This window comes from Anser cygnoides, chromosome Z (assembly GCF_040182565.1).
Source record: "Anser cygnoides isolate HZ-2024a breed goose chromosome Z, Taihu_goose_T2T_genome, whole genome shotgun sequence".
NCBI classification, from domain to species: Eukaryota; Metazoa; Chordata; class Aves; order Anseriformes; family Anatidae; genus Anser; species Anser cygnoides.
Window position 1 is genome coordinate 11214447 of NC_089912.1, and position 17395 is coordinate 11231841.

Genomic DNA, 17395 nt, shown 5'->3' on the forward strand with positions numbered 1-17395 from the left:
CAGTAGCTTATCATAGAAATGTGTGGTACCAGCATCTATAGCATGTTGTTCTAAAAGCAGGATCACTTGTGAGGACTTTGGCCAATGCCAGGGAATCAAGTCACTTTGTGTCCTGGTTGAGATAACTAAGGGTAGCAGAAACTGGTTAAAAATGTATGCATACTTAAGCTGACAGAACAGTAATTAGGAATATAGGAAGTGATCACCTTATATAAATAAAAGCAAAATAAGAAAAATGGTAGTTTTATGAAACTGGATTTTATTTCCATTGAAATCAGATGCACAGTTTGGTCTTTGTTGTTGTAACACAGCAGATGCAGCAGTGAAAGATGAAGTTATGTTACTTAAACTCAGTCCTGATGGCAGGCTTGACTGCCTTAGCGGCATCAGTGCAAAGCCAACACAGTGCATGAGTAAACTCCTTCAGGAAGCTCATTAGAGTGTATAAAAGTTGCCTAAATCTGTCTTTGTAAGGCTTCCCCCATTCTTCTCCTTGGCATTGGCACTTTTCTATTGCAGTGGTGATGAGCTTTAGGAGAATTATTGGTCATACACCAGAAACCACTTCAGGCAGCATGGCTGGTGTTGATTAAAAACAGCATCTGGGGACACTGCTGTATGCTGAGGAAGGCCTACAAGGGGAAAAGTGCTCCTTGATTCCAAGTACAGGTACGTACTTCACGTTAAATTTATAAAACCTGACGTGCCAGCGGCCCAAGAGCTGTCGAGCCACCGCTTCCCACAAGCTGCCGTCACCGAGGGCGCAGCGCCGCCATTTTGTCCAGTTCCTGTGGGGGGCAAGGGGACTCCATGGCAGGCGGGGGCATGGCGGGGCTGGCACCCCGGGCGAGGTGTGACCTTCCCGAGGCGCTTCCCCCTTTCCCACTAATCATAAACAACCCTTCCCTCCGCTTCGCCCCCCTCCTTCCCGAAGGCTGGCCACCACGGAGCCCTTATCAGAGCTGCCACCCGCCCGCCTGGGGCAGAGGCGGCGTCCTGGGGAAGGAAGGGGTTGTGCCAACGAAGAGAAAAAGTATATATATATATAAAAAAAAAAAAGGGAAGAAAAAAAAAAGTTTTGCGGGCAAAGGCTCTTCGGCGGAGGGAGGAAAGGGGCCTGTCCGAGGGGAAGGCCGGGGGCGGCGATAAGGGTCGGCCGTCCCGGGGGCAGGCGCTAGGGGCAGCGCGACGCCAGCTGGCGGGGAGGATGCGGAGGCGCCGGGGCCGCGCAGCACTGAGGGGCTCGGAGGCGGCGGGGACATGAGCCCGGGGGGCGGCCGGGCCCTGGGGCCGCTGGTGGCGGTCCTGGCGCTGGTGCTGGCTCCGTGTGCGGGGCGGCGGCGGGGTAAGTGCGGCCCGGCTCCATGTGCCGCCGCCGCTGCCGTGAGGGCGGCGTCCCGCAGCCGAAGCCGGGAAGGGCGAGGAGGGGACGGGAGCGGAGGGTTTGGGGTGCGGTGGTGTCCTCCGGAGTCCTCGGGATGTCCCCGCGGTGTCCCCAGGGTGTCCCCGGGGTGGTGGCGTCGAGCGGGGGCCGTGCTGTGGGGCTGGGGCTCGGGCCCGGCTGGGAAGGTGCCCTCAGAAGGGCTCCCGGGGGGGGCCGGGGCTTGTGCCCCACTGAGAGACCCTGGGGGCTGCTGAGGGGAGTGGGTTGTGCAGCTTCGTCTCTTAGAGGTAAGGGGGTGGAAAAAAAACCTTTTTTTTTTTTTATTTATCTCCCGGAGCAGCAATCTGAGGAAGACACTCCCATTTCTTATCAGAAGATTGAAGCACCACGAGGGAGTTCTTACCGTGGCTGTTTTTAAGAGTAGTTTTCTAATCGATGTTGGCTACCGTGAGGTGCTGACAGGTTTTTGTTTTCTGTTCTCGCCAGGAGCACAAACAGAAAAGTGTATGCAAGTGTTGGGAGTTAGGAGTGGGAGCCCGTCGTGCTTCCTGCGAGCTCCGAGGAAAACGAAAACACTGTGCACGTGGACAGGGAAACTGCCCTTCTGATAAATTTGAGGCATAAAAAAGCTAGCTAGAGTTTTCGGCTGCCTTCTACTTAAAGTCATGTTTACTTGTTTGGAAACTATGTAGAAACACACAGAATTTTGTCAGAGGTGTAACGTATGCTGTCAGATTTGTGTTTTGTAACAACCACACCATCAGTCTCAGTCCTAGCTGTCTTAGAAAAGTAAAAGGTCCCTGGTGCTGTGACCGGCATGCTGAGATGGTATCAACCTCTGCGCTGTGTGTTATTTTTAAGAAATGTAAAACAGGTGTAAGCATATACAGGCTTTTTGTCTGCATTCAAACCATCTGTTCTGAGGTTTGTTGCTTGGAAAGTGAGTGCATGTCTGAAGATAACAGGAACAACTTAAAAAAAAAAACAGAAATGCACATAATGCACAAAAAGTATGAATACAAATAGGGGAGTAAGTTCTTACTTTATGCTAGTTTCATGAATGCTTACATCCCTATCAAATTACATAAATTAGGTATTGTGTGATAGGCTGCTAAATTACTCATAAAATAAATTAATTTCTAAGATGATTTAGATAAAGTCACTTCTGTGCTAGTAGCATTCTCAACATCTTTTTTATGAATAGCTTATATACCATATACATATGGATGATGTAAGATACCAGTAGACCAACAGATAGCCCAAACATCCATGTGTAAGTGATAGAAAAAAAAAATGATGGAACAAATGAGAAAAAAGAAAACAAAACCAAAAAAGGGGAATGAAAATGAATGTAGAGAGAGATTAACAATATTGAATAGAGCTATTTGTTATATGTCACATAAGCTTTGCTAACAACTGTCATGAAAAGCTGGTTTGCTGTGAAAGAATAGATGGATGGATGGAGAAAACTGTCCAGTATAGATATTTTGTTTAAGCTTCCTTTGTTGGTGTGTCTGAATATTATGGCTTTGGTTTTCCTGCCTGTTTGAAAATGAGGTAGAAGGAGATGGGATTTTATTCTATGTATTCTGATCAGGATTTTACCTCCACTTCAAATTCTGTACCACTTACCCATAGCAGACCAGCTTTATGTTTTGTTGTTGTTTTTTTTTTTTAATTGTTTCTTTTTGTTCTTAAAGCAATTGTGAACCGATCAGTTCCAGATGTTTGCGCGACTTGCCACATTCATGCTACATGTCATCAAATTGAAGGAAAAAGTGTCTGTATCTGTAACTACGGATTTGTGGGGAATGGAAGAACCCACTGTCAAGGTAGGCTATGTGTTAGTAAAATGGTAGGAAATTGTACATTCTTAAAACGTCCTTTCTTGGGTAATATTACTGAATTCTTCAAAACACAATAAGAAATTTCTGATTTCGTGGCAGAAATTCCAAAACGTAGAATATGTGTGGATTGTTTTTTTTCTGTGTGTGTGTGCATGTGTTTTCTTTTTTCTTTTTTAATGGCTAGCTGTGTGCAGTACTTCACTTGTACTGAATGTAAGTATTGTTTTATGCTCAGTTTTTGAGTTATTATTCAGTTTCTAGTCTATAATGAAGAACTGTAAATTCATTTTGTCTTAGAAAATGGGGGCTTTTATAGAACATTTGCTTTCAAAATGCAGTGTATTGGAATGGATTATTTAATAATTTTTTATCCTAACTCCAAAACAACAACAACAGAAAGTTGGTTCTACTTCAGTATTCTTTTCAATCATTGCGAACTGAGAACTAGACAATAATGCTGACAATTAAAATTGTCATTCTTCACTGATTTTTTTCCAGTTATCTCAGGTTACCGGACAATTAAAAATTAGCTTTATAAGCTGAAGGTCTCTTCATAATAACAGTGTGCCTATATACACAGATTTCTTAACTGTAAATATCTTACATGAAGAGTGTTATTTAGCACTTTTTTATGGCTGTAGTTGATACTGTCCTTTTAGTACTATCTCATACATGCCAAATCAGTATGTGAATCAGAGGCTGACATCAAATAGTGTGTCTCAGTGAATGTAACAGCTTACCACTGCTTAGGGGGTAAGGTCCTCAACCTCTGATACCTTCCGTTCCATCTTTTCCCCCTTCCTCCACAAGCATTGACACCCACTGGGCCCAGTTATCTCATTAAGCTGCATATTTTGCCATGTTAATTGTCTGCCCATTGAGTGAGTGGAGGAAGAGCAGCACAAGTTCCATAAGTGCAGACAGTGCGTGCTGGAAGGAAGCGTAGAGAAGAGCAGTCCTGATTTCAGCAACCCTTAGGTCAACTTGAGCTGTGTCGTGAAACTTCATTCACAGTTTCATTCAGGAACAACAACCTCTATTAGTCTAAATACTCCATTTTTCAAGCAGTGTTTACCTCACAATTATCTCTGAAAGAAAAACAGCAAGGGGAAGTCTGATTGCATAAGAATGAGCGAGACGAAGTGGGTATTCTAATTTTTAATATCTCTCTGATGTATTTTAAATATGCTTGTAGATAAAGACGAATGCCAGATAGGAGCCAACAAGATCTGCGGAAATCACACACTGTGTCATAACACGCATGGAAGTTTTTACTGTGTTTGCCTTGATGGATACCGGGCCTCTAACAACAACAAGACGTTTATTCCCAACGATGGCACGAACTGTACAGGTAGACACACAAGGAATCTTGATCACCAGGAATCCAGAACTTCATTTTCTACTGTGCAAGTCTTTCCTTCTAGTCATTTCAGAGCTTACTTCCTGAAACTGTACCAGAGTACTTTCTGCTGTGTGATGCAAACACTTATTTGACATCTATGTTCTAACAGCTATGAATTGGTTCAATTTGTCATTCTTTACTCTGTTACTGTAAATTACTTTTTCAAAGTCACACTTGATCAATAATATCTCCAGAAAAAGAATCTAGATTTAAGAAAATAGGATGATACTTATCTTTCCCCCTGGAATGTTGTCTTCTTGTTTAGTGTAAGATATTAGTCTGCTCCTTGTTAAGTTCACAGACTGTTGTGATTAAGATATTTGCAGCAATGGGATTTTTCTGGAATTGCTGTAGCAAGAAATATGTTAGAAACTATTTTTCAGATGAAACAAAAAACACTTTAAAAGACAGCTAGCTGCAAAATTCTGAGAGTCTCCTCCTTCCAGATGCTTGAGCACCAGGCATGATAAGCTCCTTTGTTTCCCGGAAGAGCAAACAGGAGTTACGTAGAACCCTTCAGGGAATGCTGTATTTGTTTTGAAGTTGGGTCCTATGGTAATTAATTTTTTTAAATCTGGCATGATGTGTATATGTTTTTCTCTGAACTTTTAGATATAGATGAATGTGAGGAGTCTGGACTATGTGGTCACAACGCAAGATGTGTAAATACTGAAGGAAGCTACAAGTGCTATTGCAATGATGGTTATAAATTAGAAAATGGAGCGCATTCTTTTCATCCAGATGGGAACAAAGTTTCATGCCAAGGTGAGAGTCTTTGGATACTGTGTGCACAAGCAGGTAAAATTGAATTTGTCTTGATCTGGTAGTACCTGCTATGGCCTGTGCTTTTAAGCAGCAGGACAGAAGCCCTCTCCACGGACTTGACCTGTCGTATGATTATTTTTTTCTTCTTCTTGGGTTCAACTTTTTCCAGTAGTACCGAGGTGTTAGAGTCAACATGGGCTGTGATTGCTACAGACTCTTGGCAGTCATTCAGATGTGCAGCATCAGAGAGGCTTAATAGTGCAATAAAGGTGACATAGTTAGTTTCTGAACAGGGAGGCAATATGGCATAATCCACTTGCCTGTGTAATCACACTGCTTGAAGGGAAGGGAAGAGAGGATAAATAGCTTGTGAGAAAGGTCAAGTGAGTAAAACAAGCCTAGGGGAGAGGAATAATAAAATAATAATTTACCCATCTGTTACATACTTTGCCACCTGCATGAATAAACTGCACTGTTTATCTTGCTGTGAGGGGAAAAAAAAAAGAAAACAATCTTTCAGTGTGAAACTGTTCCTCCTTTCCCCTCTAGTTTTCACAGATGCAAAGGGCTAGCAGTGTTACTGTAGCTATCAGAGTACCTGAAGAACCCAGTTGGAAGGAACTGCCTTGGTTATACGCAGCTCTCATTTCCCAGTCATAGCAAGAACCATCAGTAAAACTCACTGCCTGTAGTTTGCCCAGTTTTCCCTGCTGGAATGCTCTGCTTTGTTTTACCAGAACTGCAGTGCCCTGCATCTCACCAACCAACCCCTCCACCTGCGGTGTGTTGGTGCTGACGGTGCAAAGTGGAGGAGCTCTGTGTGTGCCCCCACTCTGCTTCAGTGGGCTGCAGGGGCCGAGGGGCAGATCATTTGATTTCAGCCTGTCTGTAGAACCTCACTTTCCATGTGCCTGAGGAAAAATAGCTGTCTGTTAGGGCCTGAAGTCTGCCTCTCAGGTTGAAGAATAATACCACCACTGCTGTAACGAGACTGTCACAACTTGGTGTTGTGTGTGGCTCCAGCTGTATGTCAGTAAAGATGTAGCTCAGCACTTGGATCGTGGCGTTCCTTAGACCATGGCCACAGCATCACCTTGGCTTTAATCTTCTCCTTTGGTGAGCCCTCAGATTGATCAGGCTAGGCGGGTTTTGTGATGCAGCTGTCCTGTCAGCTCTTAAAGTGGTTGTCTGTTGCGATTCTTGTGCTGTGAAGGCTCTTAACCCAATCTTTTGCAGAAATTAGATGTGGCTCCCCTCCTGAAATGGAGCATGGCTACATTGTAGGAAACTACAGCTCGGTACCAGGCAGTACGGTTCATTATGAATGTGAAGAAGGGTTTTACAGCGATGAGGGAAAGTTCTCGTATTGCACTGCAAATGAAGCTTGGGAGCCTGCCACTTTACGCTGTAAAGGTGAGAAGAGTTTTTGTAATTTTAAATCTTTCCTAAATTCTCTACTAAAGGGGTATATGGATGTATGGATGGCAAAGTGTGTTTGTGAAAGGCAGTAGACATAGCTTAAATAAAGGGGGGGTGGGGAAGGAAGGTTATTGAACCTATTTTCATATTTAGTAGATTCTGAATTTGAGAGTACTTCAAAATCAATATACCATTTGCAGCATCAACAATGAATTACTGTTTCTGTCAGGATTCTTTACAAAGGTCTTTTACAAAAGCAAGCTTATTTTCTAGTAATTGTATAATAAAATCATGCCACCTCCTTTTGTTACTGTAATGACATTTTTGATACTGACCCTTGCATTTTTACAGATGCCACAGCGTGTTCTTGTGTCTGTCAGCTGAGGCCTAGCAAACATCTAGACTGCTGTAGCAATTTGTGGGAAAGGCCACTGAGTTGGAAGGTATCAGTGACCTTTCAGGCAAAGACACCATTTCTCTGACAGCTTGTGAAGCTTTTTCCAAAGGTTGACTGTAGCTGCAGAAGAAGCATCTGTACCACCCCTCAACTCTAGATATCTGAAGCGTGCAGTTCCTCCCGAGTGTCTTTGAAACTTCTACTTGCTTTGGTGTTCTGATTGCTCATTCTGGTGAAATGCTACTGCTTACCTACCTTACTGCTAACTGCGGGGCTCTGTGTTCCTCTTGTGAGTAGACAGAAAGCCTGCACATTAGCTAACTAAGACTAGAAGTGCTAGTTAAGAGAAGTGTAACAGCTCTACAGGGGAGAGGAAGATTGTCATCCTGAAAATGATCAGTTAGAGAAGAGAGTGGTGTACGATTCTTTCCTGCTTTCTTTATTTTTAGAGAGTGGACAGAATGTAGTATTTACGGACGTGTGCATGAATAAGGAAAAGGATGCTAAAGGAGGATGTCTGGAAAAAGTGAAATATTAAACAGCACTAGAAAATTCATGAGAAAGAAAAGGTTAAAGAATTTAATATTAAATTATTAGTAGCAGTTACTGCTAAGTAACAAAATACATTGACATTGAAAATAAAGGAATTGAAATAATATTTTTCCCCCAAATAAGGACAATGAACTAAAAAACAAAAAGGAAGTGCCCAAAATCTCAAAAGGTCCCTAAATAAAGCCTGTGGAATGCAGCTCTCATGAATTACTGATAACATTTATTTTTTTATAAATATTCTTCATTGATATTTTGGTCATGTTACTTTTTGAATTCCTGCAGTCTAACAGCAGGTCAGCTTGGAGTTTCTGAGCACACTTCCAGTTGTTAAATGAAATAAAACACCTCAAAACCCAGGAAACAACCCATGAGTTTGAAATGACAAACTATTTCCCCTTTGTATTGCAATTTCTTTTCCTGGATTTCAAGTAAAACTTCTCTTTTTGTAAAACTAGCATGCCTGATTTATTTATTTATTTTTTTTTCTCTGATCAGTCTTTATCACAGCTAACTGAAGAACTTCTCCTGGCCAGGTGTAATGTTGTCTTGTTCAGCAAAATCAATAAGTTTGTCTTCTGTCTTCCTTTCTACGCTAATTTAGGAGTTTATTTTATGTGATGATAAAAACTGATCGTTGATGGTAGGCCAAACTTGGTGAGATGTCTGACCTCACAATAAGACACTGAAAGTGGAACGTACCTCTTTTTTGATTTAAATATATGTAAATTGTGTCTTCTAAGAGTACAGCTTCCCTTAAATATTAATAACAAAAATTTGAGGTGAAAAGTCAGTTTTCTAGGAAGTTGTGTTGTATGTGGAGAGGCGTAGTTAAACTGTTGAATAACAGTGTTTTGTCATGCTAATATGAAAGCCTTTTAGAAAGTTGATTGCTTAAGAAAAACCGGAATCATAGCAAATTTACTGCTGTTTTTGTGCTACTTGACTTCTTTGTTTTGTGCATTTGTGAATGCCAACTTACCGTGTTTGTGAATAGATCCGCTGTTACAGTGTGCTTTGAACATCATGTAGACTCTTGCTTTAAGAAGAAGCATCTGTCTCACATGTTGCTACCTCTTTATGGCTTTGCATTTCTCTGGTCTTTGTGCACTTTTTAAAATTTCAGTTCCTAAAGAGTTTATGATTGTCTGCCTCCCTCTGACTCACTGCAAATGGTATAGAATCAGAAGACCGCCCTTAATCTGGTTCGCAACATCAGGAGATTCGTAAGGACAATAACAACCCAGGACATTCTCTTTGTATTAGCAGCCAGGTTGAGGAAGGAGTCGCAGCTTGCATGCCATGCTGAGAGGAAGGGCTGACAGAACTCACTTAGTTTGGAAGCAGCTCCAGAGTAGATGCAGTTCTGTCAGCTGCGGTGGGAGTGTCACAGAGGACTTGAGGAAGAATTGGACGACTGCAGGAGAAGAGAATTCGTTGATAACAGCAAAAGAACCTGATAAATGGGACTGCTGCCATCATTACTTCTGCACAGAACAGTTATTTTTCCTCTTTTGTCCTCTCCATAGGTGTGGATTGTGGGGTTCCACCTTCTATCCTAAACGCACGTCCAACATCTACAAGCAAGACCACGTATGGAAGTAAAGTTACTTACAGTTGTGTTCATGGCTATTTTATCGCAAGTGGCAATCAGACTGCAGTCTGCAATGCCAAAGGACAGTGGGATGGTGCTGATTTGGTATGCAAAGGTAAATCAAATCTGCCTTTGGATTAATTAGGATAGATACTATTTCAGCCATCACTATAAATAGCAGTCACAGTCATCAGTTTGAGACACCTTCTCTAGGAATTTGGTTTATATGGTCTTCTGGCATATGAAGTACAGTCACAAAACAACAGCCATATTTTAGGCAGTTTTTAATATGTGTTGTTAATGAAGTTGCAGTAATTCTTAAAAATTAACATTCTAAGGACAAGAGCTACATTTTTGGTATTTTTTGCATGTTAGACATTGGGATTTCCACGAGATGAAAATTCAGCCAAAACTGCTGCCATTTCCTAGCTTAGTATCTGTTCTGTGGTTAAAGCCACTGCTCAGAAATTGAATCATTATTAGTAGTTAGCCTTTCCTTAAAATTCCAATACATCTTCCAGTTGCTGACTAAGATTGCTGAACCATGCTGTTGTTACTTGACATAACTCATAAATCCCTTCTGTTTTTGTAATTTGGAAGAATGTAGCCTAACAAGTTCCTTGTTAAGAAAGAAACAGGAAGTAACATTAAAAGAAAAAGTGCTTTACCCAGCAAAATTTCTACTGTATGGTTACTATTGAGCTAATATTAATAACTATGTGACCTGAGGTTAAGTACAGTCTTTAGTCAGTTTTTACACTGACACAACTTCAGCATTCCATTTGCAGGACAATTAATGTCTCATCAGCTCAGTCCCGTGAGGCCAAGTCTTCTGTTCATTGCAATCAAATGTAGTCTTTTTTTTTTTTTTTAATGGTGTTTCAGCCACTCTGTACTATTAAAATCTTCTTAATATTCTTGTTTAGGGTTACCGCTTTAAATAAAAGGTTGTGTGTGTTACACATATAAGTACTTCCGCATTTCTGCTTTTCACTCTGATTACTGGATAGCTGTAGGCAGAGAGCTGTAGTTAAGGAGCAGTAATTTTTGCATCTCATCACATACTGTTCTTCTGTATGTTAAACATTCTATACGTGTAAATTAGTTATTCTAAATCTTTTTCTGATGTTTTGTAATTGATACACACATTCATACACATTGGCATATGGAAAGGTACGTAGTCATTATGATAGATGTATTCCACATTGCAATATATACAATTAACTTTTACTCTACAGTCTTCATTTTTTATTTTATTTTCCTTTTTTCTCAAGTAGAATTTTAGAATCACTTAAGATCATTTATTGAAGAGGTTTAAAAGTTTTGTTTTCGGTGTTTAAGCTTTAGTGAAGATAAGATTTTAATTCTTATATTGTTTACTTTTCATAAATGAAGCAATGCAGAACTAGGGTTTAAGGTTCCTTATTAACTGGAGAGCGAATTTTAACCCCAAATAATATTCTTTCATTGATTTGATATTTTTTTTTATTCTTGTAGTTCCCTGAAGACAGTCGAGTAAATGAACTAATTTTGAAGCAGATTACCATATCTTTTCAGTTACCTCTCCAGAGGCCTGACCAATCCATCAGATCTTCCCCCAGAAGTACTGTTTCTGCTTGTCTGTAGCAGCCTCTTCTTTTTTCAAAGCTTGAGTTAAATCCACTGTCAAGGGGACATAAGCCTCTTGATGCTGTTCTTCCATGTCGTTCCTTGGACCACTTACCATTTTTCAGCTCTATTGTTACTAATGATTGGAAAAATAAAGAAATAAATAACGTGGTGGAGTGTTGTTGTGGGAAGATAGCTCCATTTCTAAAAATTTGCTTAGAGATCCTTGTTCTCCATTTCAAAACAGGATGCTGTTTTATTTTACTATTAATCTTGAAGGATAAATGCTCCACCTTTTTATAAATTCTCAAGTCATGAAATTCCAGGTTCTGAAACGTTGACCTAACTTCCAGATGTCATTAGGAAGTAAGAAAATGTGAAGTGGTGTTTGCTGGGACTATTCACATCTCCTTCAATTCTTTGACAGGCCGTCCTTGTTTCCATTTTCAGGTTTTGTTATAATGTTTTTTCTGTTCCAGAAATAGACTGTGGCAGACCTTTGCTGATTCCACACGCACAAATCATCTGGGATAACTCTACCACTCTGTGGAGCAGAGTGTACTATCAGTGTAAAGAAGGATATTATTTCGATGGAGACAGGAATTTTTCAGAATGTACAATGGATCAAGAGTGGGAGAATATTACTTACGTATGCAAAGGTAAGTATTACTGTAGGAAGTTTTTGTAGGGGTGCGCTATTTAAATAGTTTCTAATTCCTGTTCTGAAGGTAGGGTAGATGGAAAGCAAGAAATGCCTTTTTAATCTGCAATGTAGAGAATATGATAGTACTTTCAGACAGAAAAGGCAAGGAAGAGAATGGTAACCATACAGTGATTTCTAGGGGATGTCATGGCTAGATCATGCTGTATCTGCCTTGCTTTTTATTTCAAACAGAAAGGGACTAATGCCAAAAGGGACTAAATGCTAATGCTAATTAGGTACTAATGCTAAGGGACTAAAAGTGGAGTTTGATTCCAGCACTGAGAACGTTATGCTCTAAAAGACAGCGAAACATCATCGGTCGAGAAGGCAGCATTTAATAATACTCTCTTCTGGGCCTGATACTCTCGTTGTGGTCAATCTTATAGTAGGGGCAATGGACTTGAAAATTCCTTTCTTTTCTTCTCTCCTGATACTCAGAGTAAAATTTGTTTGGAGTTTGTTTGGGGACCTTTCCAGCCTAGATCTCAGGCTTCTCTGAATTTCAGTCCAGGAGGATTGTCTTACAAAAGAACAGATCCTGAGAAGGGAGATCTGTGAGGAAGGTGCTGTCATACTGTGGGCTTGAAAACAGGATGTAATGACATTTTAATAATAGCTAGGAATTAGCAGATGTCTTGGACTGTGGTAGCTGTGCTCCTCAATATTGTTCTTTGTGAAAGAGGTATCTTGATGACTGTCCATCTCTTGATTTTAAGTAGCATTGCTGTCTTCTGCAGATGGTAATGCTCCTGTAGTTTTGTAGCATCCATATGTTTTCCAGGGGGACTGGAAGTGTCCCTTTGACCGCTTTGTCTGCTACCACTTCACAGACCAAACCTTTACACAGAGCGTGGCCTCTCTCGCCACGCTTGATGTCTTGGATACTCACTGCAAATGTAAACCACATGAGATTACTTAAAATGTGCACACAAACAGGTCTCTCACTTTTTATAGTGCCCTAATAAAAATGGAATTGCTGGTGTTAGAAGTCATGATTCATACTTCATTTGTGTTGCTCTCCTTTCTGAATGCATCGAGCACTGTAAAGCTTTGAAGGGTCAGAACCTGCAGGCTGCCCTCACAGGTTTACTGTGGATTTCAGCAGGGTCTTTGTGAGAGGCAGAAGGGTGAATTCCAGCTCTAGCTGTTGGATCAGACAGCAAAAGAAGGTCATAGCTATGGACAAGTAGAATGGAAACGCCTTAAAGAAATGGCTTAACTAGTCCAGACGTATTTGAAAAATCATAAATAAGAAATTAGTACAAAAATCTCTAACTTCTTAAACTACTATCTTTTTAACGCTTATTAGCAGTAACAAGTGTCTTTCAAATGAAATAAAATTGCTGTTTTCCTCTGTAGAGCAGGAATGCATGGTTTCACTTTTTTTTTTGTATTTTTTTGTAGCAGAAAATTCCTTGGTAAATCTGGGAAATTTTTTTTAGAGTGAAAATAAGATACTCTTGTGAGAATAATGATTCTGTCTGTGTAACAGAAGGGCTTTGGCTATAATGCATGAGAGCATGCAGCAGTGGAATAAAAGATAGTCTGAAACAAGAAGCTTCATTTTCACCTTGTGAATTTCAGAGAAGAAGTTGTCAAAGCTGAGCTTTTTTGGTAGTAATATTTGTGTTACCTGCAGAGGTTGTTCTGGGTATGTGCAGGAAATGTTACGCAAGGTAACAATTTATTTACAGTTGCATATTTTATGAAAGGGAAATGTATAAAATGAAACCTTCCCACTCTGTTTTTTATTGTTGGGTATATTCATCATAGCTGTGAGAAGGCCTGAAAAAATTTGTGCCTTGGTTATGTATCTGAGATGCTTGCTTCTAAATCTTCACTTGCAAATGCAGTGTATGTTATTAACAAATCTGTAAGGGTATCTGTTTGTGACGGGCAGGGAGAGGAAACAGAGGGTTATTTGAAATGCAAGTGTAGAATGAGTTGTTTCTGTCTTTTAGTGAGCTTTTATGCAAATGTTTGACCACATACGTTGGGTTAGTTGCTCCTCATTATTCTGATCCCAGAAAACTCCTTCTCTCTGTCTGTTTTCTGTGGAGGTAGTTAGTATTCAGTGCCGTGTTTATCATCTATTGATGTGGGTAGTGACAATATAGTGCCTAAGAAAGGAATACAGTTTACCCAATTTCATTATTTTTATCCAAAGAAAAGAAAATACAAGTTTGCTTTAAAGAATAGCTTCTCAGTATTTAAATATGTTTCCAGTAACCCTATTCACTGTATTTTTAGACATGCATTTACTAAAACTTCTTGGATACGTTAAGTGAAATACAGTCCTTGCAATAGAAGCAACTGCAGTACATGTGTGGGAAAAGTACATGGGTATGTAAAACGAGTGAATTGACCTGTGTGGGAAGGTGATGCACATTACTGGTGAAGCATTCAAAACTCTGGCAGTAAGAAACAGCTTCTGGTAGTCATGAGGGAAATGTGACCTCTGTGTCACTGTGATGCTAAGTCTGACAGCACAGGTTTCTCACTGATAAGTTGGGAGTTGCCTTCCAAAGTAGTGTTAAGCAGTAAAGGCTGTCAGCAGTTTGTAGGATTCTTATGCACAGAGGATGAGATGATTCAGTCCCAACGTGTTGTGATCCTGGAACTCAAATAGGAGTTTCCCCTGTTCTCTATGCCTGTACCCACTGCATCTGATCCTGATAATAGAACTTCTTCAGTGTCATAACTGTACGTGCATGCTCTTTTTTTACAGTGCTTCTTACTCAATGCGATATCAACTGCCTCTCTTTCACTGAAGGTTAATTTTCTGTTTCATTTCTCTGTATTGTGGCTCCCCATTTACGAACAGAGTTTAGCTGCCTGTCTTCACCTCTGGTGACTGTGTTGAGATAATAATGTGGAACTTGAATATTACAATAATAATAAATATCTTAAAAGCATCTAGGGAGTAAGTGTTGTTTTTGAGCCACGTCCTAGTAAATGTGTGTTGTATGCCAACGCTGAAGATCCTGAGGGATGGTGGATAGTTGCTACATACATGCTGATTTCTTATAAATGCTTCTTCTGAGTTCTGAAGGTTTAGAAGGAGGAGCAGTTTGATGAATCAGTTCAGAGAAGGCACAAGAGATTGTCCATACCATGCACTTTAAAACGTTGCAAAAGAGGAAATGAATATTTTTATGTTGTAAAAAATGTCTTGAAAAAATCAAAATCTGAATCTGGAATAAACAGGGTAGGACCATCTTTTCAGGTGTAATTTAACTGCAGACCCAAAACAAAGATAATTTTCATGCAACTGAGAGGGCCTACATCCTGTCTTTTTTAATCAGAGTTGATTTTTATTTGCTTTCAACTTCCCTTTTTGTCCTGTGCTTTGTCCTTAATCTCAATGGCTATTTTCCCGTCTAGCTGGATGTCAGGTTTTACATTTTCAATTGTACAATATAGGGATGGTACAGAAAAATAGCTGGGATGTTTCTGTGGTAGCAGTGTCAGTAATTTCCATGCATCAGTGAATGGGTTAATGATCGCTCTCCTACTAATTTCTATTCCCAGCCACGTGTAAATAATTCATGTCAACAGTTGCAAGCTTAATAGAAAAGGTGTCACTCACATCTGTGGGCATTGATTCAAAACCCAGTAGGAATAAGGACCCCATCAAACAATTGGGATAATTGTAGCCATCAGTGAAAAGGATCTGATTGGCCTGATTTGCTATAAAGGGCTAATTTGATATGTTAAATCCAGATATATGGTAATCTGATAATTTTTTTAATTGCCTGGAAAAAGCACATGTGGAATCTGTGTCTCAATAGGTGCTGCCCCTTAGAACAAAGCGATGGAACCCAGTGATGTTAAAAAAAAAAAAAAAAAAGTGTAGCTTTTTGCTCAGTAGGGCTATTTAGTCTTTTTGTTAATTTGGTTTCAAACAAACTATTACTCAGTTTGTGATGGCAAATAGTAGTCCCCAGAACCTCTTTCACCTGGGGAGTAAATCATGTGCATTTCTAGTTCCAGTCCAGGTAATCCCATCTAATCTGTCATTGTTGACTGATACAGTTTTCCTTTATGTATGCTTACAGTTGTATCTCTACATTTTTTGTCGATCTGGTTCAATTGCTGTAGTCCTTATTGTCTCCTGGTAACATTTTTAGGTGAAGGAAGTAGTAAATCATTAGCTATCTGTCTGCTTCTTCCTAAATGACTGTCCATGCCTGCAGCTTTGCTGTTTTTTTTTGTGAGTTTCCTCTGTGTAAATTTAGGGGCAGAAAGTGGAAACCTGCTGAAGTTTTCAATGCTAAATAAACTGGAAGCACGTATGTTACCAAAAATGACAAAACATCTTTAAAAAATATGCTATCCTAAAACGTACAAACACTGAAGATACCTCTTTGTAAAATAAGTTGTAAAAATGCCTGCAAACGGTACTGTGCAAGATGAGTTTGCCCGTATGCCATGGAACAGGTGCCTTGAAACAGTCTGAGTAGAAGTTCCCTTTGAAATACACTTGCAGACATTTCATTTCTGTGCCTGAACATATGTGTACTGCATGTTGGTAGCAGATGGCATTTGCAGCATTATTCACAGCTTTTACAGGATTGAAAACACAAAACATACAAAAAAAGACAACATTTTTTTTCTTTCCTCTAAATTGTGTGTATGTGCAAGGACGGGTGGGAAAAGCTCTGTACGTGAATTCGCCTGTGTGGATGTTCTTTTAGCTACTTGCTAAAGATGAGATGACAGATGAGAGCTGGTTCTGTCTGCTTTCTGTTAAATAGTATTTTTTCATGCAAGTTCAGGAATACTTTAGTGGCAAAACATATCTCAAACTCAGGTCAATGGCAGTCAAGTGCTCTTTCAGCTGAGGACGAATGAATGGTGTATGTGAAAGAAGTTGTGCTTTTAATGACTGTTTGTTTGGACATACAGTCGTCTGAGTGTTGTTTTTTATTCTGATTCAGCAAATAATAGTACTGAGTACTGGCACCTGAACTTGCAAAAGCTGAGTATTAAGGTTGATCTATACAGCACAGAGCAAAGGCAGGACAGCACAACAGTGCAGGTGTTTATGCACTGTCTGTAATTAATATGAACATTTTTCCATGCACTCAAGCACAGAACGAGGCCCTTCTTCCTAGCAGGACTTTTAAGAATGGAGCAAAGAAGACATTAATCTTCTTTTCTTCTTAGAGTTAGTTTCTGTTGTCTTCCTAGCATGATTTCTCCCCCTCAAGTGCTCACTGTGCTGACAAATCACTTTGTTGCTTGCTTCTTATGTTTTCCCATTTGTGTTCTGTTTACCAGCACCTGCCTTGCCTGGAAGCTGACAGCCAGGTGTTATTTGCGTCTCAGCCCTCTCCCAAATTTGTCTTTCAGTGTCTCACCCAGGATCTTTTCCCACCCTGCTGCTCTGATCCCCAGCCATTTGCATGCTGCTTTTAGGACTCTTTCCCTCGGGATGGGATGGAGGTTGTGAAGGTAACCTGAAGGTCAGTTGAGCAACAGTGGCATCCAGCGGCCTTCTTGGTTAATCGCAAGTTGAAATTTCTTAGTGCCGAAGCACGGCAAAATTGAGACTCTTCATTCTCCCATCTCATTGTTGGGTCTGAGTGAAAGAGGTGGGTTAAAGTGGGATATGCTGAAGACGAGGATGCCATTGTCTGCTAAGACATCTCACGGAGTCTAGGCATGTATAGTGCTTTTCACACGGGGGGAGTTCCAAACTCTGGGAGGCTCTGGCACTCTTAG

At 40.4% G+C, this 17395-nt stretch overlaps 1 protein-coding gene across 6 annotated transcripts in view; it reads left to right on the plus strand.

The window, feature by feature from the left end:
- The first annotated feature begins 279 nt into the window (after nt 1-279).
- The window catches only part of SUSD1 (sushi domain containing 1), a 47455-nt gene continuing 30339 nt past the window's right edge, over nt 280-17395 (plus strand). For 2 of the 6 annotated variants that reach the window (XR_007159214.2, XR_007159215.2), the window contains exons 1-7: nt 280-1033; nt 3085-3216; nt 4427-4582; nt 5246-5398; nt 6635-6811; nt 9293-9472; nt 11445-11624. Coding sequence is in view for 3 of the 6 variants with exons in the window: in XM_048051415.2 (XP_047907372.1) it covers nt 811-1033; nt 3085-3216; nt 4427-4582; nt 5246-5398; nt 6635-6811; nt 9293-9472; nt 11445-11624 (1201 nt within the window). In the remaining 3 variants the exon portion in view is untranslated. Of the gene's footprint in view, nt 1034-1069; nt 1346-3084; nt 3217-4426; nt 4583-5245; nt 5399-6634; nt 6812-9292; nt 9473-11444; nt 11625-17395 lie in introns of those variants that run through there. The other 4 variants (XM_048051415.2, XR_001211439.3, XM_013192297.3 and 1 more) reach the window with 4 other exon arrangements.